This window comes from Boleophthalmus pectinirostris, unplaced genomic scaffold (assembly GCF_026225935.1).
Source record: "Boleophthalmus pectinirostris isolate CB_2022bp ecotype Guang Dong unplaced genomic scaffold, ASM2622593v1 HiC_scaffold_22, whole genome shotgun sequence".
NCBI lineage: Eukaryota > Metazoa > Chordata > Actinopteri > Gobiiformes > Gobiidae > Boleophthalmus > Boleophthalmus pectinirostris.
In genome coordinates, this window is record NW_026571190.1 from 6,827,913 (window position 1) to 6,854,262 (window position 26,350).

Sequence of the window (26,350 nt, forward strand, 5' to 3'; positions counted from 1 at the left end):
ATATATAATAGTTAATCATGTTACTTTGGTAAAATATATCCGGAAGGGCATCTGATGTGATTGTTCATAGGCCTGTCATGATATATCGTGCAGTATATGAAAGCTCGAACAGTACAGTGTATTTTGGGGCTCAATATTGGTCACATGTATAATTTCTTTGCAATAATGGGGAGATTTTAGGATTTTTTGTATTTCATGTGATAAGATTTGAGCAGTAGAGGGTTAAGTAAAACCTTTTATAGCTAAATATTGGTTCATTGTGTTATTTATTTGTTGCAGCTCATATCTTTTGATGGTACATTATGTTTAAAAATAGGTTTACTGGGGTTATCTTGCTTATTTGTTATTGTGTCAGTGGCATTAAGCGGTTTCAGTAGTATTGTATATCTCTGAAACAATATAACACGCTTCAAAATGTCAAAATGATCGTGACAGGCCTAATTGTTCATAAAGAGAACAATACAGTATGGGTCTAGAGGTGATTGTCTGGACACGACAGATGTCTGACACCGAGTGGACTTTTGTACATGATCAATCTGGGCTGTCAATCCTGAAAAGTTATCAGGAAAACCTTTGTTAAATCTAGTTGAGTGAAAAGGTCAGAGATCTTCCCCATCATCAAATGCACACATCATTTTTCAGTAACAAAATAGTCAAAGTCTAAGCAGAATATCCAGGTTTTTAGGTGTTGTCAGAGTAATGCTAAAGAAAACAAGAAGTAATTATTATACAATTCTGTTAAATCAGTTAAATATAAAAATGTGATTGTACATTTTTAGTGTCCTGCTGTATGACAGGTGTATAAGAAAAATAGAGTTCTGTAAAAGGTATTCTTTAAGAAAAGGCAGCTATATATTTTGTACAACAGACATACACTACCAGTCAAAAGTTTTAGAACACCACAGTTTCTTACAATTTACTGTTGACCAAAACATATTCTAAACTTTTGATTCATGGAAGTGTCCACCTTTGGCAGATATAACAGCTGAACACACTCGTGGCTTGTTCTTTTTACAATAGAAATCAAATATTCTTCATAAAGCTCTTCCCAAGTCTGTTCCATAAATGTGTGGCACTTGTAGGTTGCTTCACTCTTCTGTGCAGTTCATCCCAAACCAGCTCGATGGGGTTTAAGTCTGGACACTGTGCTGCTGGACACTCCATGTTTTCAAACTTAACATCTTGTTATTTTTTCCTGAGGTAGTTTTGGCAGAGCTTGGACTTGTGTTTTGTATCTTTTATCTTTTATCTTTTTTTTTTTTTTTTTAACCTCTGTCTGTTCATTTCTTACTTTTGTACCATTTCAATCTCTTCATTGGACTTGCACGACTTGAACTGCAATAAATAACTGGTGAAAATAAGGGTGTTCTAAAACTTTTGACTGGTAGTGTATTGACAAACAGAAAAAATGGAAATTTTTGTAGTGCAAAAGTGCAAAAGCTCCCCGTTCTTTACTGCTACGCTACACCGTTGGTTTCATGCAAATGATTTACTTTGAGCCTTACAAGATGGATTTTTGTGAGTTAGAAAAATCAAATATTGAAACAATGAAGCTCACGGCATAAGGTGATGACAGATGACTTAAGACTAAGAAAACAATCTAACAAAAAGACAGGCTGGTAAGCAGATGCTGATGTACTGTGGCCTAAGGGGAAAAAGTTTCATTTGATTTGAAGTCTGTGTCTTATTTTACACAGTCTGTTCATCCAAAAAATCTCAAAGTGGTTCAAAAATGCTCCAAAAAGCTAATTAAAATAACACAAACTTGCAGAGTGATATTTCAGACTAAGGTTTTAAGTGATATTTCTGCATTGTTACGGTCAATTTTATGCTTCGTTTATTTTTGTATTCTGACATTTTGCCGTTTCCAGTTATGTTTTGGCACATTTTGGATGGCTTGAAATACCATCTGATTATTTCCATCCGAATAATCCCTTCCAAAAAGTGTAGATATATCCTACACCTGCACCAGTAATCCATATTTGCCCATATAAAACCCTTCTTTTTCCACTTTATGATTATTAGTGCATTATCATTCTATACCACAACAGTATTGCAATAACATTCTAACTTTGTGTTGTTGCAGCGCCCAGTGAGCCGAGCTTCCTGTCCTTCTCGGAGGTGACCGGCTCCAGTGTGAATGTGTCCTGGGGCGCCCCCTTGAGTCCAAACGGTCAGATCGAGGGCTACAGGGTGAGGTACCAGCCCACCAGCCCCGTGCAAGGTGTGTATCCCAGGGAAATTCTCGGTGGAAGAAGAAATATCGATAACCCTCTAATCCATTGCTTTAGTACAACTTTCTAGACTTGACCAGAACTAAACCTAACCAGGCTGGCGCCACCTAGTGCCTCTGCTCAATTTCATTTCTCTCCAGCGACTAGGTCAGGAATCAAAATACACTAGATTCGGTTCACAATTTTTAATATACCAGTTAGCCCCGTTAGCGGCGCATTACATACGTCACAACCAAATAGCAGCGATTGGTTAAATGAAAAAAAGTATCCGCCTACCGTCGAGCGAACGAAATCTAACACTGAGAGGTCAGACAGTTACTATGAAGTGTCCTGATTGGCTAAGGGACTGTAGACCATTGTCAATCTATCTCCTCCGTGTCGTGTCTCCTGTACAGTACTAGAGCGTTCAGCTGCCAAATTTACATAAATGTTGGATCTTTAGCAGTGTGATTCTGAAGTGCTGTATATTTGCAAGTTTTCTTCCCGACAAAACCCACAATGTCAACGAAACGTTCAGCACCGACAAAGGCTCCTGCGCAAGATGTAAACATTGCACAAAAAATTGGACTTTTGGACACGCTGAAGGAAGGTAGAAGTTACGCAGCTGTAGGGCACCATTGTGGAATAAATTAATCTTCGGTTTGTTACATAAAGAAGGAGGAAAATAACAAAAGGACGACAGCAGCAATAAGTTTTAAGAAGGATGCAAAAAGGGTTGTAACTGTCCTGTGTGAGAAAAGTGAATAAAGCGTGTGTGAGGGGTTTTACAGCCATAAAACAGATATAATAATTGTAAAATATAACGCTGACTACTTCGCGGATTTCACCTATCGCGGCTTATTTTTAGATTGTAACCGCCGCGATAAACGAGGGACCACTGTATTTGGTATAGTAAGTATACATGACGCAGTATCCTGGTTACTTTTTGGAATATTACAGCTACAGTATCTTATTCGGGATACTGAAATGGGATACAGCGTATACATGCACCATGACGAAACCGGGGTACTCAAAAAACCTGATCATAACCAGGATACTAATGTGCACACTCATTGCACAAATCAGCTCGTCTGTTGTTCCAGCTAAATTTTTCCAGATTGTGTTAAAATAAAGCTCAGATCAAAGTCTAACAATCCTTCAGACAGAGCAGTGCCTACAGTTAGCGTCAGTAAATCAACCAGAACCCTGCCCGTCTCGTGTGCAGGCCTGACCAGAGCAGTGACAGTGGACGTGAACGGGGGTTGGCAGCGCTGGCTCAAGGTGCGAGACCTGACCCGAGGAGCGACCTACATGTTCAGCGTGCAGGCCCTCACCGTGAGCTACGGACCAGCGGCACAGGCCAACCTCACCGCCCAGCCGCTGCCAGGTGAGGGCGCTCTCACGGACCACCACACATTTACACACCGCACTTTTTAGGATTGGAATATCCAAATTAAGTTGGAGTTAAACACTAAATGCACCTAAAATAATGGTGTTTTAATAGCATCGTCTACTGTTCCTGGTGATTTTTGGTAGATTTAGTACAAACTTGATAAATTTGCAGTTTTATGGTCATCAACATATTTAAAAATATGCTGGCTCCTGTGACCTCTGCAATTTAAAGTGCCATGTGCGCTTATCATTGTAATTTTTTTCCATGATCTAAATTAGTTGTGTTGACTAGTTAGATATTTTATATTTTTAGATTTTCAAACTTTATTTCTCACCTATGGTCATGAGCTCTGGGTAATGACTAAAAGAACGAGATCCCAGATACAAGCGGTCGAAATGAGTTTCCTCCGCAGGAAGGCTGGGCGCTCCCTTAGAGATAGGGTGAGGAGCTCAGTCACGCGGGAGGAGCTCGGATTAGAGCCGCTGCTCCTCCACGTCAAAAGGAGGAGGAGCCAGTTGAGGTGGCTCGGGCATCTGTTCCAGTTGCCTCCTGGGCGCCTTCCTCGGGGGGTGTTCCGGGCATGACCCACCGGGAGGAGGCCCCGGGGAAGATCCAGGACACACTGGAGGGACTGTGTCTCTCGACTGGTCTGGGAACGCGTCGGGGTTCCTCTGGAGGAGCTGGAGGAAGTGTCTGGGGTGGAGGAAGTCTGGGAGTCCCTGCTTAGACCGCTGCCCCCGTGACCCGGCTCCGGATAAGCGAAAGAAAATGGATGGATGAAACTTTATTTCTTATTTATTTTTCATGTGTTATATACAATGGAATTTATTTGTATTAAAGAACAATGTAAATAAAACAACCCCCTCTCCTCCCACCCGAGGCTCAGAAAGATAATTAAATAAAAATGAACAGACAGGAAAAGGCACAGTCTACATTTGCATACGATAATTAAAACATCAAAAGTGAATATTTAACAAAGTCCACAAATGGGTTCCAGGTTACAGAAAATTTAAAACCCTATATCTGAGCTTTTCCAGTGGTAGGAAAGACAGCACCTCCTTCAGCCATTGTGTGAATGATGGAGCTTTGTCCGACTTCCAGTGAAATAAAATAAGCCTATGAGCTAATAAGGTAGGAAATACAATAGCATTTTCCTGAAATCTATTACCCCTGAAATGAGGTGGCATTAATCCAAATATGAAAACCAGGTACTAAATCCTGTCCACTGATGTGAGATAAGACTTGGAATATATTCCCTCAATAACTGTCAAGAATGGGGAAAGACACACCTTCAGATGATTTGACTTCATCTACAAAAATAAGAACAAATATGTTGAAAATTTCAGATGATTTGTCATATAAAATAAAATGGGTCTTGAAATATTTGAGTATAATATGTCTCTTTTTGCACCAGGCTCTCCAGGCGCGCCCTTGGACCTGAGCGTATCCAAAACCTCCTCGGGCCTCACCCTGCACTGGTCTGAAGGCGACACCGGCTCCGCCCCCATCTCTGGATATGTGATCGAGTCCCGCCCCTCAGGTGAGGAAAGTCCCACTGAGATCTGAAGATCTCTTTTGGAAGGGAGTCCTGGTCATCAACAACACCCACAGACCAACATTTTATATACAACAGTAGTGTTGTTCTAATACAATCAGTGTATCATTCATTCATTTGTTTTTCAATATAAAACCAAAATAAGAAAATGAAAAAATAACTGTTTTATTTATTATTTGTCTCCAAAACCAAAATTTAAAAAAAGGATAACAATTAGTTTTTTTAGTTTTCAATTTAGTGTTTAAATTAATAATGGAAAAAAAAAATAGATAACGGCCATTTCCCCTGACTTAAACTGCAATGCCAGACTATTGCGTCACATACAAACTGAACCAGGACTAAACCGTTTTCAGTCCTGGTCTGGTCCCGGTCTCAGTCCTGATCTGGTCCCGGTCTGGTCCCGGTCTGGTCCTGGACTGATCCCGGACTGGTCCCGCTCTCGTCCCTGTCTGGTCCCAGTCTCAATCACAGCCTGGTCCTGGTCTGGTCCCAGCTTCAGTCCCGGTCTGGTCCCGGTCTCAGTCCTGGTACTGTTCCTGGTCTCAATCCTGGTCTCAGTCCTGGTCTCAGTCCTGGTCTGGTCCCAGTCTAAGTCCTGGTCTCAGTCCCAGTCTGATTCCGGTCTAGTCGGATCTGGTTCAGTCATGGTTCAGTCCTGGTTCAGTCCGGTATCGCAGTTTAAGTCATGGAAACTTTTTTTAATTTTCTTATTTTTCGTTCTATATTGAAAAACGAATGAACGAATGATACACGGATTTATTATGATTTTATTTTTATTTTTTTAATCTGATCTGATACTCCGGTGTATACTTCGTGTGATACTTCAGCATCGGTGTATTCGCCGATACTGATACTGCATAGTGTGAAGAAGTAGACTCAGTTTGCAATCTGTCATTTTGTAATGGTACAAGAGCAAAAAATAAATCTACTAAAAGGCCATCTCTAAAGAAAACTGACAAAAAACATATATTTGACTTTGAAGACTAAAGTATCTGTCAAATATACAATGATCTTGATGATAATTAACTTTCACACTTGGCCACTTTCTGCCACAGTGCGTAGATGAAAACTAAATTGAAGCCTGTTAAAGGTAAGTTTAATAATGTCTGCTGCACTCTCCATCGTTATTTTACCAAGTTCAGCTTCCACAACAAATTCTAAATGAAGGTATCAAACAGGTAACATATAAAACATTACAAACAGTGACAGATCAGTCATTGCATTTTCGGGGGTGTCAAAAATGAATCTGTTGACCTGAATCTCAGCTTTCTCCACTCCCCTTTAAAGGTTGTATAGAGGATTTTTTTAAGCGAAGAGAAATACAGCGACAGTCCTTGTGCACATTCAGAATCACTGTTGAAGTTTCCTGTCTAGAAGTAATTCAGCGACCGACGCGTCAGTTTTTAGACCCTTCGTCTGCTTCAGTCGCGCCATCGCTGGACGAGATCTCCAAGAATCACCTCAGTTTGGCTTTGCTCCTTTTCCACTTCTCTTCTTCTTTCAGCGACCTCAAAAACGGACTTTCTTTTGCGGCGAACCGGTCGTGGATTCTCATCCGCCGTTGCGACAAACTTTGTGCGCAATGCGAGGAAGCGACAGTTCGAAAAAGCCTCTAAGAACCACTGCGTAAACCACGTAATCCCCGCGCTCCGACGAGTCAGTTACACTAGGGAGTTTGATTGACAAGCTAACAGCCAATAGAAAATGAGGGAGCCTCGTTTTCTATTGGCTGATGTTTATCTGGCCTCAACACGTCCACAGTTGATAGATTTTCATTTTTTTTTTTTTTGGTCATCATAATTACAAAGCTGCTGCGTCTCTGTAATGGTATTTTAATCTTTCACTGACAGTTTGAAACAAAAAAAAATCCTCCATACAACCTTTAAGTCCAAACCGTCATTACTTACTCTGCTCTCAACCTTTCCTCCCGTACACACATTTTCATCGACTTATGCGTGCGCCTCCTTCATTAAATCCCGCTGTGCAAATCAAGCCCTGTGCAGTTTTCTGACAGAGATTATACCTGGAGTCCAGTGCTCTAAGTGGGCTCTCAGCGGGGGGCTCATCGCTGCTCACTGCCTCCACACAACCTGCTATTAGGGTTCACTGGCCGGCACCGCGGTCAGGAGAGAAGGAAGCAGTCTACGTACTCACAATTACATAGAGTATTGGGCTCAAATGCTTAGTGTGATTGGAGGGGCAATGATGTGTCTTACTGTGGGTCTGATTTGGACACAAGATATCTCCTAGTTGGCCGGCAAACGCTCAGTTCTTAAATTCTACTTTTGTTTATTTATTCTGACACAGGATATATATATTCACTGCAAATTTCTGTGATCTGGCCAAGATTTTAAAACTTGTATCAGGCTGTTCATCTTGTTTTCAGATTTATTATTTACGTACTACTTCTGAATTGGTTGTATAATCTTAAAAAATTCTCACATATATTTCTTTCATAGCTCAACTAGACAGAAAATCTTATATTTAGGCAATAAATGTTTAAAAGAAGCTACAGTCCATTTACCATAGTTTTTCCCTGCAACACTTGTTTTTAGATTCAGTGATCAAGATTTGATTGATACAAGACTGACTGCAGTTTCTTTAAGGACGCACTTACTCTACGACTTCAGAATCGTGCTGTGCTCAAGCATGATTGCGTACTGTTCTATGGCCCACACTCAAACCTGCACAACTGTCATCACACGGCACTGTTTGTTTACATGTTGTGCAGCAGAGCTAAAGCTTTAGCGGAGAAAATAAGTCCAGCGGCATGAAATATAAACCCATAAACACTTACCAGAGACTGCTTCATTCTAGTCCAGATGTAGTTTTTTTTCTTTTTTAAGATAACTTGTCAAGTAAAATGATCTTGCTGCATAGACGGATAATTTCACTACTTTTAAATCCTTTTCTGATAGATTTAAGTGTTTATATCTTAAATTCTGGCTAAGCTTTTTTGCAGTGTTCAACTTTGTGTTTTTTGTTTCATATGAATAGGCCTAGTAATTACAGAGATATTGACCTTAAACTGGCTCAACAAATCTGCAACCAATTCCACGAAAGTATTCCGACCTCTCCTCCAGCTCATTGTCAAAGTGCACATCAGGTTTTCATATTTATTCCCAAAATAAATGTGTTGTCATTTATTTGTATCAGTCCATGTGCATAGGACAGGAATCTGTGCATATTTTGGAAATCCGTACATATTTGGCTGTAGAGCATAAAATAAATATTTGTAAACTCTCGAATGAGTCCAGTCGTATGTAAAATGTATTGTGTGTATTTTATCACGAAATGAAAATTATGCTTTCTTCAATACGAATATGAATTCACAGACAATTCACAGACACCACTCTACTGTCAAAAATACTTCACATACGGACTGAAGAGTTTACAGATATTTATTTTTTGCTCAGCTGCAGCCAAATATTCACGGATTTCCCAAATATGCAAGGATTTCTATCCAGTGCACACAAATATTTCTGAAAGCTTTCTTCTTTTGGCTACTTGCTAGATAGCTACTGACTGTACTGTTGTTTGAGGGGGACCTGTTTACAGCACAAATCACCCATTGTAGCTTCAACTAATTCAGTTCTTTCTGGTCAGATTGTGTTAAAACAAAAGTCTAAGAAAACCTCAGACAGAGCAGAGCCTACAGTTAGCATCACACTCCCGGGAATGTTAATCACATCAGTTGCAAAATATCAATTTGTACAAAATGTTAATCACTTACACCATGTTGACTCCGTGGCTTGTGTGTTGCTCTCCTGCCCGCTGTAGATGAGGGGACCTGGGACTCGTTCATTCGCCTGGTGCCCCCCAACAGCAGGTCTGTGGCCGTGCCCGTGGAGCGCCTGCGCTCGGGCATCAGCTACGAGTTCAGGGTCATCGCACTCAATCGCTATGGTTACGGCCAGCCCAGCGCTCCCTCCACTGCTCTCGCTGGTAAGAGACAAAAAGACACAGCACATAAACACCAAAAAAATAGGTTTTTAATTTTTAAGCTTTATTTGGCTTAAAAGGTACATTGTGTAACTTTTCCGGATGTTCATGGTTTTCCTATAATCTTCCATGGCATTAAACTAACACACATTACAGATGTTTTTATTGCTAAAAACTCGTTGCTTACTTGTTCTCAAATACAAATAAATATTCTAACATTAAGTAACTGAAACTAGATACAGCTTTCTTGGCTGTATAAAAAAATTGCACTTTATAGAATTAAGAAAAAATAGATCCATTATATTCTCAGAAACACACAATAAAAAAAATAATAATTATACATAGATGATGAAAAATATAAACCAAAAAATACAGATAAAAATACTATAATGATTTTAGACACAACATTTTTTTAAATACATATATTAACCATAAAACCTATCATGTTTTTGACACATATAAAACTACAAAAGCAGTCAGAGAGCGCAGACCTCCGCCAAGGACTACCCCCATTTTTTATATAAATTGCGATAAAATCAGTCTTCTGGATCAGATCCGGATCAGCCTTTGGAATATGAAAGAGGATCCCATTGTCCATCCCTGAGTCAAATTTCATGGGGTTTGGTCAATAATTAACCGAGATATTGAGAAACTAAATTTTTGGCCCCATTTACCACAATGTTAACTAAAATTTCAAAGTGATCCAGAATCCAGGATTTCTTCCGGATCACCCCCAAAATGAAATCAGTTCTTCCTTTTCACATTTCCAACAAATCCTGAAAATTTCATCAAAATCGGTCCATAACGTTTTGAGTTATGTTGCTAAAAGACAAACAAACAAACAAACAAACAGACAAACGCCGGCAAAAACATAACCTTCTTGGCGGAGGTAAATATATAAAATTTTATGAACATATAAACTAAACCAAGAATCTACAGACTTTTTGGAAGACACAAATAAAACACAAAAAAATAAAAGAAACTAAAATGAAAATATGATACAAAGAAAAAAGTAGTGACCGGGACCAGACAGTAGCTCGGTTGTGGGTGACAGAAGCTCAGTTGTGGGCGACAGTAGCTCGGTTGTGGGCGACAGTAGCTCGGTTGTGGGCGACAGTAGCTCGGTTGTGGGCGACAGTAGCTCGGTTGTGGGCGACAGTAGCTCGGTTGTGGGCGACAGTAGCTCGGCGTTGTGGGCGACAGTAGCTCAGTTGCGGGTGACCGTAGCTCGGTTGTGGGCGACAGTAGCTCGGTTGTGGGCGACAGTAGCTCGGTTGTGGGCGACAGTAGCTCAGTTGTCACCATTTGACCATTTACAAAATCCCTGATGGTTTTTGTGTCCCTCCTCGCGCAGCCCAGTCGTCGCGGCCCTTCTATGAGGAGTGGTGGTTCCTGTTGGTCATGGCTCTGGTGGGGCTCATCCTGGTGCTGGTGCTGGTGTTTGCTCTGCTGCTGCACGGACACAGCTCCAAGTACAAGAGCTGCTCCTCAGGTTTGGATCTGCTCAACGCTACAGCAATACAACAACACTACTGCACTACAACGATACAACAATACAACACTATATTGACACTACAATACAACGAGACCACAATACAATACTACAATAAACTAACACTACAGTGATACTACATTACAACAGTACAACAATATACATTACAGTGACACTACAATACAACACAACAATGATACAACACCACAGTGATACTACAATACAGTGCTACAATGACACTACAATACAACTTTACAATGATACTACACTGTAACACTACAATGATACTACAATACAACACTACAATTATACTACAGTACCACACTACAATACAACTATACCACAATGCAACAGTACAACAATATAACATTACAGTGATACTACAATATAACACTACAATGATGCAACACTACGCCAATACTACAAAACAATACCACAATACAACAATATAATACAACAATACCACAATACAACACTATGAATATTACAACACTACAGCAATGTAACACAACAATGACACATCGCTACAATGATACTACAATATAATACTACAACAACAAAATACAACACTGTGTATATGTTTTATTTATTGTTTTTATTGTTTGTTAGTTTTTTTTTTTTAATAAAGACAGACTCAGCAAACATAGATTAACAAGTACTTTGATGCATGTGTACATGTGGGATGCATGCCAAAGGAATACAAACCTGATTCATGTCAATACAAACACGACTGTACCAAGAACTTTAAATAAGGCTAAAAACAACAGCTGCTGGCTAGTTGGTTTACAGCAGATGCATCACACTCTGGGGAATCTGGCCGTCTGCTGTCAACTAGATTACTATGTGAAGAACTGTGTAATTTTTCCTATGCGGCCATACCGTTTTGAGAAAGCTCATTTCAGAAGCTAAGCAGACGCTAAGAGACTGTTGGGAAAACAAGGTGCAAGTACGCTATTATAGAAATGATTGTTTAATGTAGTAATCGAATAATAGTTTTCAGAACTATTAAAACTCAAACAGATTCAAACACAGCAGCAGTAATCATTAACTTTTTAAATGAGAAAACTAATTTGATCTAAATATACTCAAGTGAGAGTGCGTTTGTGAGAGCGAACTAAGGACATCGGATAGAAATTAGTGTATTGCATATGTTCTTTAACACTGTACTAACCAAATAAACAAATAAGGAATTAAACAATAACACCTTACCACAGATTTACCATATTTTCCACACTATAGGGCGCTCTGGATTATAAGGCGCACTGTCATTGAATGGTCTATTTTCAAACGTTTTTCACATATAAACCGCACCGGACTATAAGGCGCATTAAACGAAACACATCAGTTAGATAAATCAGTCAAACTTGTTTTTACGCGTTCACAATAACTCTCAACTTTGTTCAGTTGTAGCGTGTAAAAAAAATACTGTCTGAGACGCTAAATTGTTAGTGTATTCACAATAACTCATAATTGTTCAGTTATGACTAAAAATAACACATTACACTCACTTTTTCAGTTCATTCCTCGTCCACAAATACCTCAAATTCTTCATCTTCAGTATCCGAGTTAAACAGCGTCCAGCACGCCCGCATCCTTCTCGTCATTATCCGAGTCAGTGTGGTTACTGTTACCTGGCAGTTCAGTGATGATTCTGGTCTTGGTGAAAGCTCGGACCACAGTTGATACTGATCCTTAGCCCAGGCGTCCACGATCCGTTGGCAGATCGTGGCGTAATTCGCTCGGCGCTGTCTCTCTGTCTTGGTGAATAGGTGTTCGCCTTCTCTCATCCACTGCTCCCACGCAGCTCGCACGTTCACTTTGAACGTTGACACCAGCATCTAGCGGCTGAAGTTCTTTCATTACTCTGCCCAGAATGATGGCAAGCACTGAATTAGTTTGCTTCCTCCACACTTGACAGGTGCATTTTGATATTAAAGGAATCACAGTATGTATTACTCCGTGATGCTCCTGACTACAGTAGCCGTAATGCTGCAAGTGATGCGGCTTTGTAGTTTACTAAAGTCGTACTAAAACACCCTAATAAATTCATATTTAAGGGGCTCTGGATTATAAGGTGCACAGACGTTTTTTGATGAAATTAAAGGCTTTTAAGTGCGCCCTATAGTGTGGAAAATACGGTAACCATAATATAGTAATCCACATAATATAGCACTGCATTTACCTTTCCAAATACTTTACTTTATCTTGAATATTGTCTTTTTTGCCATTGGAGTAAAGTACAAACACACATTTTACTCTAAGTCTTACATATCTGATCATTTAGTTTAAATTCAGTAAGAGGTTTAGAAGCACTTCCTGAATTTAGATGCATAATGAATAGAGGTGTAACGATATCCAAGTCTCACGATATGATATCGTCATGGTATGAACCTCACAGTACGATATTTATTGTGATATATCGTGGGAAAGCTCACGATATGGTGGGGAGGCTCATGAATAGGGATGTAACATTATCCAAATCTCTCAGTACAATATTTTCACGATATACATCTCATGATATATTTACTGCGATATTTTGTGGAGGCAAACAAATATGTGAATATGCGACTGTTTCCTCTTAAAATGTCTTGACAAGACTTAACCCAAAGAACTAAGACTCAAAAATGTTAGAACTGTTATTTCTTCTTGTAGTCTGCACTGAAATGGAGCAAAGGATCATGGTCTGTGTAGTTCCCTCTGTCTTTCTTTAGCTATTGCTGCACCATAACTCTTCATTTAAGCAAAGAGACTTGTCATTCGATATATTGTGATGGTTCACGATATTATTGTGAGAACTTTGACGATACGATATCTCGATATTTTGGTTATTGTTACATCCCTAATAATGAAGTCTAGTGGAGAGTATGTGGGTTGGTGGTCATGTTCAGGATTGTAAAGTGCACATTGTATCCTGACAGGAAAGCACCTGTCCCCTGCAGACGAGTCGGTAACGCTGGACAACGGGGGCTTCACTGCTCTGGAGCTCAACAGCCGAAGCCTCAACTCCAAGAACTCTTTCCTCAAGAAGAACGGCACCAGATCCGCGCTCGTGTAAGTCTTTTTTTTTTTTATATTCAAAAAGTGACAAAACATAATAAAAATATAGAGAAACACCTACATTACACAAAACATTCAAACAGATGCATACATACAGACTGACAAACATTACCAGGCAGAAGTTTGGACGCTCTTTCATGTTTCCTTTTGGTCCATAAATTGGCAAATACTGGCCCCAAACTTCTCAGAATATTATACTTGTATTTTTACAAAGCTGCTCTGTAGTTTTCAAACACATCTGTGTCCTTTTTTTTTTTTTTTTTTTTTTTTTTTTACCATACAGTGGTTCTGTGTAAAGGGGGGTTTAAAAAAAAAAAAAAAAAAAAAGTCTCTGCACTAGTATCGGTTAATATTGGGGATCGGCAGAGTATCAACATCAGTATTGGAAGTACAGAGCACAGGAGTTCATGCAAAGACAAGTCTTTATGCAGAAAAATGTTCTTAGAGATCTTCAACAGAGGGGTCACGAAATCTTTGGTTGATTAGACTTTTGTTTATATATATACATATATTTGTTCATTTTTAAAGGATGAGGATGAACTGGTTTTCAGTGAGTTCTGTCTGTTCACTTCTTCATCACGTCTGTCTCTGTCTCTTCATTCCCTCATCTCTCGCTCCCTGTCAAACTGCAAACACATCGGCCAGGAATTTATCGTTTCTTGTTAGGTACATGTGAAGAGTTTTGTTACAGCTTCACTTTTGCAAGTAGTAGTTTAAGTCAGGCAACTTCATTCTCCGGGCGCTTTAACCAGGCTCTGGAATACACACTACGCAGCCTCATCTCTGTCCACCGAGTGACCAGGAGAGGAGAGGGAGTCGTGTCTTTCCTCTCGCTCCTCAGATCGGAATGACCAGAAAAGTTACACGGCCCAAATCAAACTCTACGGATGCGTGCTGTGGCTCCTCTCTTGTTTAGTCAGATCATGAAACCATCACATTTTTGGCCTGCTTTCCGTGATGTCGTTGCTCCATCGCTGTGGCCTTCCCAGTCACCGTGAGCGCAGACAAAGTGCAGCTTAAACTCCAGGCCTGAATTAGATTTGGACAGACTCAGGCTTATCTCTGTCATGGAACGACTTGAGGCTTAATCTGGAGATGGAGATAGATTCAGGTCAGGATTTCAGGATAAGCCTGGACTTGTTAAGCAACTTCAATGGAATACTCCCCAAGTATTGAATGTACAATAACAGAGCAGCTGTTTGTACACGACACTAGGCCCAATTGAATATAAAACACAGCTTTATGCCATATACAGTCCCTGACAAAAGTCTTGTCGCTTATCCATTTTTTAGAAACAAAAGCTTATAACTTGACTTTAAATTAATCGATTGGTTTTAGAAATGTCTCATATGAAAGCTAAAGCCCTCCCAAATTATGCTCAATAAACTAAAATAAATTTGCTTCACTGAAGAAAGATTGATCATTTAACGAACACAGAAAGGTCAGATTTTGGCAAGACAAAAGTTTTGTCGCCTACAGAAAATTGAACAAATAATTTACTTCAAATACAAAAATATGTTACATAACGTCAGTGAATTAAGTAATATTATATATTAAGTGATATTTTAGGTTATTGATATTGCCTTCCACCCTGCAAATGTCTCGCACACCCCCATATTGGATGTAACCCCAGACCATGATTTTTCCGCCACCAAATTTAACTGTTCTGGGTGAATCTTGGATCCATGTGGCTCCAGTTGGTCTCCTGCAATATTTGTGGCGGCTGTGATGTAATTCAACCGAGAATTCATCTGAGAAATCCACCTTCTGCCACTTTTCCAGTGTCCATCCTTTTAACAGGCTGTGGGCCTTGGCAAATGCCACACGGTTTTTTAATTGTCTTTTGTTTAGTGCTGGTTTCTGTGCACTGATTCGACCATGGAGGCCATTTCCAGACAGAATTCTACAAACTGTTGTGGTTGACACAGGGACTTGAGGTGACCAGGCCTGGTGGAGTCTGCTGCAGCGGGGTCAGCCGGACTTGGGCAGTTGATGTGAAGGTCTGGTGTGCTGGAGTTCTTTTTATACACACCCACTAATTGATTGATCAGTAACTGATCACAGGTGAGGCTGTAATCTAGGATTGGGTGCATCATATGACAAGGCCACAAAACTTTTGTCTTGCCAAAATCTGACCTTTCTGTGTTCATTAAATGATCAATCTTTCTTCAGTGAAGCTAATTTATTTTAGTTTATTGAGCATAATTGGGAGGGTTTTAGCTTCATATGAGACATTTCTAAAACCAATCGATTAATTTAAAGTCAGGTTATAAGCTTTTGTTTCTACAAAATGGATAAGCGACAAGACTTTTGTCAGGGACTGTATAGTAGGGGTCCCTGCTACAGCTCTCCATCAGTTTGGGGGTCTCTGGCTTGAAAAATGTTAATACATATGTATATGTGTATATGTAATATGATGTAAATGATTAAGTCCCAAATCATCTGTTAACTCACACCGTACATTCTCCTGTCTGCTCTACAGACTTAAAACAAAGCTCATTCTACCTTCAGAATGCCTGTCTAATCTAACTGCGGTTTGTGCACAGGTCTCCTCCCAGGCCCAGTCCAGGCGTCCTACACTATTCTGACGAGGACATCTGCAACAACTACAACGGGACCGCCCTGACCGAGAGCACCAACCTCACAGAGAAGCCCACCGAGATGTCAGAGTCAGAGGTACCTGAAATAATAAGGAAAGAAAAGAAAAGAAAGCATTGATACTTTGCAATGACGTCATGTTGGGGAGGAGGGTTACTGCATGTACGTTTATAACAGAATGCTCAGTAGTTACCTTGGTGACGCAATGTACATGATTTAAAATTGACAGAAAACTCAAGGGAAAATACATAATGGATTTCACCAACACATTTCTAGGCGCCTGCGATCGATATGAGAGTTCATGGTTCTGTTTAGGTGTTTAATTTTTAACTGTAAAGTGAGAGCTAGCTTGTGACTGTAAATTCATGAGGGAAGGACCTGTTCAACAGCACAAATGTTGCAAAGTATCAACAGAACCACTCGAATTTGCAGGGTGCTAAGAGTCTAATCAAGCTTTGTTTAATCATGGAAATGTCCAAGTTTTTTTTATCTCGATTTGTTTTGAATGAGTATTGGTCCAAAACTCATTAATTTTATACCGTAAAGTCTGTGCAACTTCACTGAAACAATAGTTATTTGTTGTTTTTTAATCTCCTTTAATGCTACACTATATACATTTTCTGGTGGGGGTGTCTGCCATATTTTATTTCCACATTATGACATTAAACCTAAAATCTACCATAATTTCCAGACTATTGAGCACACCTGAATATAAGCCACATTAACAAAATTATAACAAAATTTTAAAATTGTACATATATAGGCCGCACCTGAATATAAGCCGCAGGTGTCCATGTCTTCAAGAACGTTTTCAAGTTGGGGTTGTTTAATTTTATCGCCTCTGAAAGCTCGTCACACTGCTGTCGCCAAAATCTCACCATCAACTCGCTGTTCACGTGCAGCAGCTCTGTTTCCTTTTTCCACAGCCACATCAATCGCCTTTAACTTAAAAGCTTCATCTGCATTTCTTCGTGTGTTTTCCATGAGGAGGGTGTGTGTATGAAGCACAAAATAACTGTTCAAAACACAATCAAACCAGAATCTGTCTTGGAGGATTTCAGATTTCAGACACTCTCGGGGGAGGGGCTAGTTCTATCAATCAGGTACGAGTGGATGTTCGGCTACTGAACTTTGAGACGCTTCCCCCTCTCTAATGTTCATTTAGCATCATAACTTATTTGATCACACGGCGATAAACTATTTGAGAGCGTTGATAATATCGCTAGTGTCGCAACTTCATGTTAACTCTAGGTCCATGTGTCACCTGCACAGACAGCGGCGTTTTCTGCACTCAGGCTCCGTGTATCCGCTGTGTTGCCAAACCATAGACCGTATATATGAATGGACAAAGTGCCAAACAAAGAATCCGTTGATCCATATTCACCGCAGGGTTCAAAGTGTGAGAAAAAAATAGCGGCTTATAGTGCGGAAATTACGGTACATTCTCTTATTGTTAGTGGGATTGCCTCTCCACAAATCTGACCTGTAACCTGGAGTCATCACCGCTTTGTCTCTATAGGAGGTAGATTATTTTAGACAAACAAGTGGCAAAACCTGAGCCTGATGCATCAACCGGTTTCACTTCGTAGAAACCTTCTGAACTTGTAGCATTAGAATTTGTTCGCTCGACGGTAGGCAGGTACTTTTTTACTTTTTTTCTCAACGGGGCTAACTGGTATATTAAACTTTTCCCAAATTCCGTAGGAAGAAGGGCAATAACATCTTTCCCCTTGATAAAATTCACTAAACATTCTCTTTATTCCGGCTTTAAATCCTCGATCTCGGGAATCGTTGCCAACACAGAAAATATGGCTCTTCACTGATTGGCTGGTGCCCGAACTCGCACTTCCAGGGTTTTGGCAAATGTTATAGTGTATTCCAATTCCTGACTTAGTTGCTGGAGAGAAATGAAATTGAGCGGAGGCACGAGGACTAGCAGACTCTTTCCAGAAATGTTACGTAGTGCATCTGTAATTATGCTTCAGTATCTTCAGCATTTTTATGTTTTTTGTAAACATGGTTGAACTTTGACAAATAAACATGCGTGTTTATTTGCTTTTCATTACTATGGTGACAAAAAAAAATCTCATAATTTACAGCGGAGATGTTATGACAGTTGTTGTTTCACATTTACAGGCCAAGTAATTAGAGATCGTAGCTCGGTGCACGAGAAAGAACCCGGGGAGCTGCACTGTTTGCTCCAAGAGATCTGCAGATTTGTTAATTAAGAGGATTGTGTCTTTAAATCTCTTGATGCTCTCCTACTTGACTTTAAAGCTCCTATATTATGCAAAACTGACTCAAAATTGACAGCTTTTATCCATGTTAGAATGTTGTTACCTCCTCAGAAACTTACCTGGAGTTGTATTTGTATTTGAGTAAACTTTTATTATTAGACTGTTTACATCTCAAAAGCTTAAAATGTTCTATTCCACCTGAAATCTTCAATTTAACTGCTCCCTTTTAACCTTTAGTTCAGACGAGATTGGCAATCCCAGGTCTGAAATCATCCAAATGATTCTAGAAAAGAAATATGGAGTTTAAAAACGCAGGGTTTCAGTGTCAGAAATCTGTGTATAATTCGTTCATTTGTTTTTCAAAATAAAACAAAAAAAAAAACAGTTTTCTTCATTATTTGTTTCCAAAACCAAAATGAAAAAACAGATAACGATTTGTTCTTAAACTGTGATGCCGAAATTTTGTGCCACGTACGGCCTGAACCAGGACTGAATCAGGACTAAACCAGGTCCAGGACCAGACTGGAACCAGAACGGGACTTAGACCGGGACTAAGACCGTGAATAGGACCAGGACTGAGACCAGGACTGAGACCATGAGAAGGACCGGGACTAAGACCATGAATAGGACCAGGACTGAGACCGAGAATGAGACCATGAGAAGGACCGGGACTAAGACCATGAATAAGACCAGGACTGAGCCCAGGACTGAGACCATGAGAAGGACCGGGACTAAGACCATGAATAGGACCAGGACTGAGACCGAGAATGAGACCGGGACCAGACCGTGACCGGACCAGGACTGAGACTGTGAACAGGACCAGGACTGAGACCGTGAACAGGGCCAGGACTGGGACCAGGACTGAGACCAGGACTGAGACCGTGAACAGGACCAGGACTGAGACCAGGACAGAGACCGGGACTGAGACCGGGACCAGACCGGGACTGAGACCATGAACAGTACCAGGACTGAGACCAGGACTGAGACCGTGAACAGGACCAGGACTGAGACCAGGACTGAGACCGGGACCGGACTGGGACCAGACCAGGACTGAAAACGGTTTAGTCCTGGTTTAGTCTTGTTTTAGTCCTGGTTCAGTCTGTAAGCAGCACAAAAGTCCGGCATCACAGTTTAAGTCACGTAAACGGGAAACAGCCATTATCCGTTTTTTTTCCATTACACATTTAAACACAAAATCGAAAACTGAAATAACAAATCGTTAACCGTTTTTTTTTTTCATTTTGGTTTTGGAGACAAATAATGAAGAAAATAGTTGTTTTTTGTTTTCTTATTTTTGGTTTTATATTGAAAAAAGAATGAATGATACACGGATTGTCAGAAACGTTGTAAGGATTCAAGTCTACAAACGCTAACACGAGTCCATCTTTCCTCTCCTCGCAGCTCACGGACAGCGACTACGAAGAGGAGCAGCCCAAGCACTCGTTCGTCAACCACTACATGAGCGACCCCACCTACTACAACTCGTGGAAGCGCCAACCCAAGGGCCTCAAGGGCACCGCCACCTCCGGCTTCCCCTACGAGGAGTGCGCCACGGCCGACAAAGAGCCGTACTATCAGACTGTGGTGACGCAGCACAGCACGGGAGGAGCCTACACGCCCAGCGGACAACCGGCCCACACGCTGCCCAACAGCAACCCCCCCGGCTCCCGGACCCCCGTCACGGGCTTCTCCTCCTTTGTCTGACTATCAAATACACCGGATGCCCTCCCAAAGACCTGAGCCCGTACACTTGCCACTTGCCTTTCCCTTGGTTTACAAAGTTCTGCTGCGAAAAATGGGTTGTGTACATGAGTTGCGCTGGCTTGAATTCTGGTTTTTGATTTGAGAAATTTTGACTGGATTTTATGTTGAGGTGAAATAAAATAAACCTGGGTTCATAATTTATTTAATTTTTACATGTTTTTGTACGTTTTGATTATTCACAATTTAAAAAAAAAGAGCAGAAATCAGTCAAAATGTCTCAAAACATGAACTAATGTAGACTTTCTAAATAAATATACAGGTTTACATGTTACAGTGATTCGATTTTATTCGATATTTTCCTCACTTTAACCTAATTATCTCTTGCATTTCTGCATTCTGTTCAAATCCACCCTAACTCGAGACGATCCAACTACACCTGTCCCTCAAATGAAAACTTTTTTTTTTACTGGAACGGACCATGCGTTTCTCTGATTGGTTAATCTGCCTGTCAATCACGCCCATTGGAACTCGGAGAGACAGGATACGGTTCCAGACCCGCTCGTCTTTGTTTAGTTTTGTCAAAGCGTGTGGTTTTGGCTGGCCTGGCAAAATTATTACACTGATTATTCTGTATTGTTAAACTAATTTTACTGCATTTTTCTCACTCCATGGTCAGAAATCGCTATAAATGTACAGTATTTCTGGGTCAAGTACAGGAAGATATTCAGAATTCAAGTCACTTCAACTGTTGTAGATGAATTCATTTTTGTAGTGTCCTCACTGTGTCGGCGAGTGTGTTTTTTATGCCCACGATTTACCCATAGACTCCAAAGACTCTGAGACAAGAGCGAGCTGTACTTAAGAAGAGGCTTGGACCACAAAATGGTGGACTCTGCACAAACGCTTCTTCTTCAATCTCTCTTTTCCACATCTAAGTGCACAAATACACATGCCCATCTCCTGAGTGGAAAATTACACTGCAAAATAATATCTGCAGGAGTTGAGTGTAACATGTTGATGTCTATTTGAGTAGTTGTGACTAGTTTTGATTTTGTTTATTGAGCCTTTTTTATGTGTTCCAGGTTATTTCAGATTCAGGTTTAGATCAATATTAATATTAAAGGATCTGGATGTAGTCTGCACTCTTACTGGGTTAACAAAAGAAACTACAACCCCACCTGAGCCTGTGTTACCTGCAGAGAGGACACATGAGCCTCATTTCCACTGGCACAGTTTACTCCGGGCCACCTTGGAGCCGAACAGTTAAGCCCCACCCTCTGAGCGTTTCCATTATATTAGGCCCCGGCCGCTTTGGCCGTTACACAGGTCCAGCATGACACACAGTGGCGTGACACAGAGCTGTGCCACGAGCTGCTGGACAGCCATCAATACACCAGTGCTAAACTAAAGGAGCATCAACACTGATCGATGTTCAAATTTAACTCTAAAATGCACATGCAAATGAACGAGGGAGATCCTCATGTGCACTGACGCGCGCTCAAGTTTCACTTTTGTTTTCTCTGAATACGGAAAGACCTCACGGAGCACATAGCCTTGTTTTGATAAATAACTTTACTCTTTTAGTACACAGTTACCTGACGGAGGTGGAGGTTTATGGAGAACTTTACACCATCTCGTTTGGCTGCATGATTATACACGCGCTCCACCCTGGATATATACACCACGACTGGGAATTACTGTATTTTTTGGACTAAAGCTGTACTTAAAATCCTTTAATTTTCTCAAAAATCATCACCTTATAATCCGGTGCACCTTATGTATTAAATCTGGTTGTGCTTACTGACCTCAAACTGATTTTATGTGGTACACGGCACTCAAAAATCTGTCAAAATGTTTTAGTACAACTTTGGCAAACTATGAAGCTGCACCACTTGGTGGATTGTCAGAGCATTACGGCTGCTGTAGTCAGGAGCCTCGAAGAGTAAGTCCGACAGAAGCTGAACCGCAACAGCGCAAAAGGAGCGAGCTGTTTTTTTTTTTTCAGCGTTTATAGTTTATGCATATTAGCCAAGTTTTGTATCTGTAAAATGTAAACAAATGTGCGGAAAGCTGCATTACGCTTGGGCTGAGGGATCAGTCTCAAGTGTCCAGCTGTTTCTCTTAATGCTCCTTTATAATCCGGTGCACCTGATGTATGAAAATAGACAACAGAATTCAACATTATTGATATTGCGCCATATAATCCAGTGCACCTTTTAGTCCAAAAAATACGGTGCGCTTTTGCCAGGACCAAGGAGGAAGATGTTGGCAGAGTTTGTTTCATGTTATCTGTTTGGCTTTAACTTTACATAGACACAGCAGACTGTGACTGGTGTGGAGTTATTATTATTGCACCACACTTTGACTTTGAGACACTTTAAATGCCCCACACTTTAGACTGGATGTGTTTTTGGGTGGATATCAAGTTTCACGCCACACGCTGTTACCTCAACTCTTCTGTTTTACTGATAAATGAGCATCTGTGCCGTTGTTAAAGAGCAATTACATGGTTCGCGCTATTTCTGTGTTGCCACGCATGCATCACTATTGGCGTGCTGCTGGTCGTGCTTTTCAAGGTAGTACCTCCAGCGATCCACTTTGGACCCCTAAACGGAGGCAGTACAAATCGCTTTATGCAGTGGAAACACTCAGGATGCGCACCGTTCCATCCCATACAGGCCCTATGGAAATGAGGCTATACACTTTCTCTTTGTGAGTAAAAGGACAGGCCCACGTCTCATGTAAAAACTCAGAACCTCCAGAATTCCCTCCCTGAGCTGCAGAGTCAGGGTTGGCTGCAGGTGCTGGGGTTTAGGGAGTGAGGATCAAATCAACTGGATTTTGAAACTGGAAAACCTAAATGAGAGACTCGTGTGAGGCTCATTCTGCGTTTTTATTGGAAGAACCAAAACACCAAATTATAACATAAACATCTTGGCCATCACGTCAGATATTTTTGTGATTAAAAATAAATCAGCATTTGAATGATCAGTAAAAGCTATAATTGATTTGACTGTACTAAACTTGTATCTGGGGTGCAGAGATAGGTCATGTTGGTGAAAAAAAAATCAAATCCTACATACAGTCCCTTTATGTTGCTTTAAACTTTTTTTTTTTTTTAATCTTTTAAATCTTTTAAATGCTTTTAAAATCTTACTTCACTGTTGTTTTGATAATAAAAGAGCCATTAACAATAGGTGGGTTTCACGTGACGTCACAGGGCGACGTTTGTCAGCATGCAAAATCAGATGGAGGGCAGGAAGTGAACCGACTGGAGGAAAATGCGGAAGTGTCGTGTAGTTTACGGCTGTGCCAATCGTTCTAACCGAGAGAAGGAAAAGCAATTTTTTTAGCGTACCGAATATAGTCGTCCACAAAGGTCAGAAATGGGAAAAGCCGACAGAACAACGCCGTAAAAAGTGGATTACAAACCTGTTTGCGGTCGGGGGGAGCAGAATTCGCTAATGCTCGTGTCTGCAGTGAACACTTCATCAAAGGTTTGTTACAAAGCTAAATTGTTTTTTGTGGTTTACCTAAACATAAACGAATCATTAACGACTAACGGCTAACGACGTTTGTTGACATTAAATAGTTCAGATAGACGTTACTGCCGATACACTGCAGTTTTTCCCATAACAGTCGATACACATAAAATAAGAGAAACACTCACCCCGGCAAAGACCAAACGATAATCATCATTTAAGCGTTTTGCACCAACGTTGAGGACCCATCCACTGACAACAAAAGTTATATGCCTCCAAACTTTTGTACACCTTCATCTGTTGTCTGGTGTAGAACGATGTCTGAAGAGCTAAATAGTTCGTGATATCCTGTGCCTCGATTGTCGGCAAATCTTTTACTTCGGTTGAAAATTCTCTCATTTTCAGTAAGATGGGGTCACGTCCAATATATTTGTCGACTAACTGCTTGTACTTTTGCCTCGTTACTGGCTCTAAATCCTTACAATAATAACTCTTCTCCATATCTGTCTTCTCCAGAGCCGTGTTTGTTTGTCGTGTTTGTCTTCACTTCCTGCCCTCCACCTGAAAATCGTGATCACGTGACTGAAACCCTCCTATTGTTTGTTAACTTTGTTAAAATTATGTCAGAAATCCCTTAACCATCATTTAGAAGCAATGAACACAAAGTATATTTCAACAGGTTAGAAATACTTCAAAACAAGATAAATATCCTTGGTCCTTGGGTGCACTCACACTAGGATTTAAGAACCACGCCTAAGCCCAAACGTTTGTCCAGTGTGAGCGCAATCGAACGTACCCAAACACGGCACGGTTGGGACTTTGGAGGAGGTGGGCCAAAGTAGGGCTGGGTATCACTGAGAAGTTGCCGATACGATACATACCTCGATACAAAGGCAATGATACAATACATAAATCAATACAGTGAGCTTTCTGTTCGATCCAATATATTTCAAATCGATTCAATATGATTCAATAAAAACTAATGGCTAAATCACTTCTTGTGCAAAGTTCATATGAAACATGCCCATTTTAATCCTGAAAATAGTGAAAATGTCAAATTTGTCGCATAAACAAGTTTCCTTTCTTTGAACAAGCAACAAAACTGTAGCACTGTAACAAAATAATTTTATAAAATACACCAAAAAACACTGTTGACGATTATATAGATACAGCTGCCCATGATATCGATACTGTATCATCACGTTAAATGATACGATACATCAATATTTCAATATTTTTGCACACCCCTAGGCCAAAGCACGGCGCAGGCACACACACGACTTTACTATACTATACAAGCTCTGTCAAGTACGCAAATTTTACTCATACAAGGAAAACAGTGTATAAACTATGCTCCAAAACACACCGTGAATCTGCGCTTACCTTCAGTAAGGACTGTGGATGGTGACAAGTTTTTCATCCTCTCTTCAGGACTCACATCTGTCTTACTATTTAATAAATCGGCTCAGTTCTGAGGTCCTAGTGTGAGTGCGGCCCTAGTGTAATAAAATAATTAAACATATTGAAATTAGTCCATACTACTCAAGCAGATACATATTCTCACTTCTGAAGTCATGTGGGTATTTCATTTTGTGTAGTGTAAAGTTGCAGAAGGTCCAGTGTTGGGTTTCGAAACAAACGTGGCATGGTCAGCTTTAAGACCAGTGGGTACTACAATCAATCGAATATTAAGCATTTGAACAAAGATGGCGGAGGTTTTAGCACTTAATTCTCAGTGAGAGTGATGTATGGACAAAGATGATATATATAGTATGTGAAGAAAGGCGTTTTTTACTGTTTACTGCCTGTGGTCAGCCATAATGCTTGCACTGAGCCCACGAGTTACATTTCAGATATTTTTGTTGTTGAAATTATGTTTACGCTGGATGGTGTACGTAGGCCATATTGAAAGAAAAGAATCCTGATATTACAAGAAAATATTTGATTTCAAGGTGACATATTTTGAGACACTGTTTTAATAAATAATAATACTCCCTACACTCTGGTTGGTGTCTGCGATCACTCAACACACAACACATGATTCAGGACAAAATACAGACTCTCTTTAACCAAAGTTAATGGAAAAGGTATTGACAAATCATACACCATTTTAACATGTTTCATTTGAATCCTAAAAGATTTGTATATGACAGTGAAAACACTTACAAGATCTTTGGTAAATATGTGCAGCATGAAACATATAAAACTTTGTAACCTGCAAGAGCTGAATATGACACTAATCCCACACACAATGTCCTCACAAGTGTTGGACAAAGGTCATTTATTTCATAGAAAAACAAGTGAAATGATGATTGTTTCCTTGATTTGAAACTTGATTTCTGTGTTGTGTGTGTATGAGAGTGAGAAAGAAAATGATCACAGTGTGTGTGTGTGTGTGTGTGTGTGTGTGTTGTGCAGCATGGGGGTAAACACAGTAATGTAAATACTGCATTACAACCTTAAAAAACATAAGACACACACTCTTCCACTGATCTCACAGTGAACAAACATCAGGCTGTAAAAATATTTTTACTCTGCAAAATCCTAATTATTACAAAGGTCTATATTGACTTGTAATATTCCAAAAAGCAGCTAAACACATGTTTTTTCACATGCCTCAATTGACAAGACGTCATATCAGTTACAAATACCCGTGTACTTGCAACTGGTAGATCAC

The 26,350-nt window shown here is 40.2% G+C and overlaps 1 protein-coding gene across 1 annotated transcript in view; it reads left to right on the forward strand.

Annotated features, from left to right (window-relative positions):
- LOC110174021 (protein sidekick-1-like) overlaps positions 1-20,191 on the forward strand; it is a 260,668-nt gene extending 240,477 nt beyond the window's left edge. The window contains 8 exon segments of the mRNA XM_020940057.2: positions 2,087-2,224; positions 3,439-3,600; positions 5,021-5,146; positions 8,942-9,106; positions 10,458-10,595; positions 13,514-13,646; positions 16,199-16,328; positions 19,889-20,191. Of these exon segments, the coding sequence (XP_020795716.2) occupies positions 2,087-2,224; positions 3,439-3,600; positions 5,021-5,146; positions 8,942-9,106; positions 10,458-10,595; positions 13,514-13,646; positions 16,199-16,328; positions 19,889-20,191 (1,295 nt within the window).
- Positions 20,192-26,350: the final 6,159 nt, after the last annotated feature.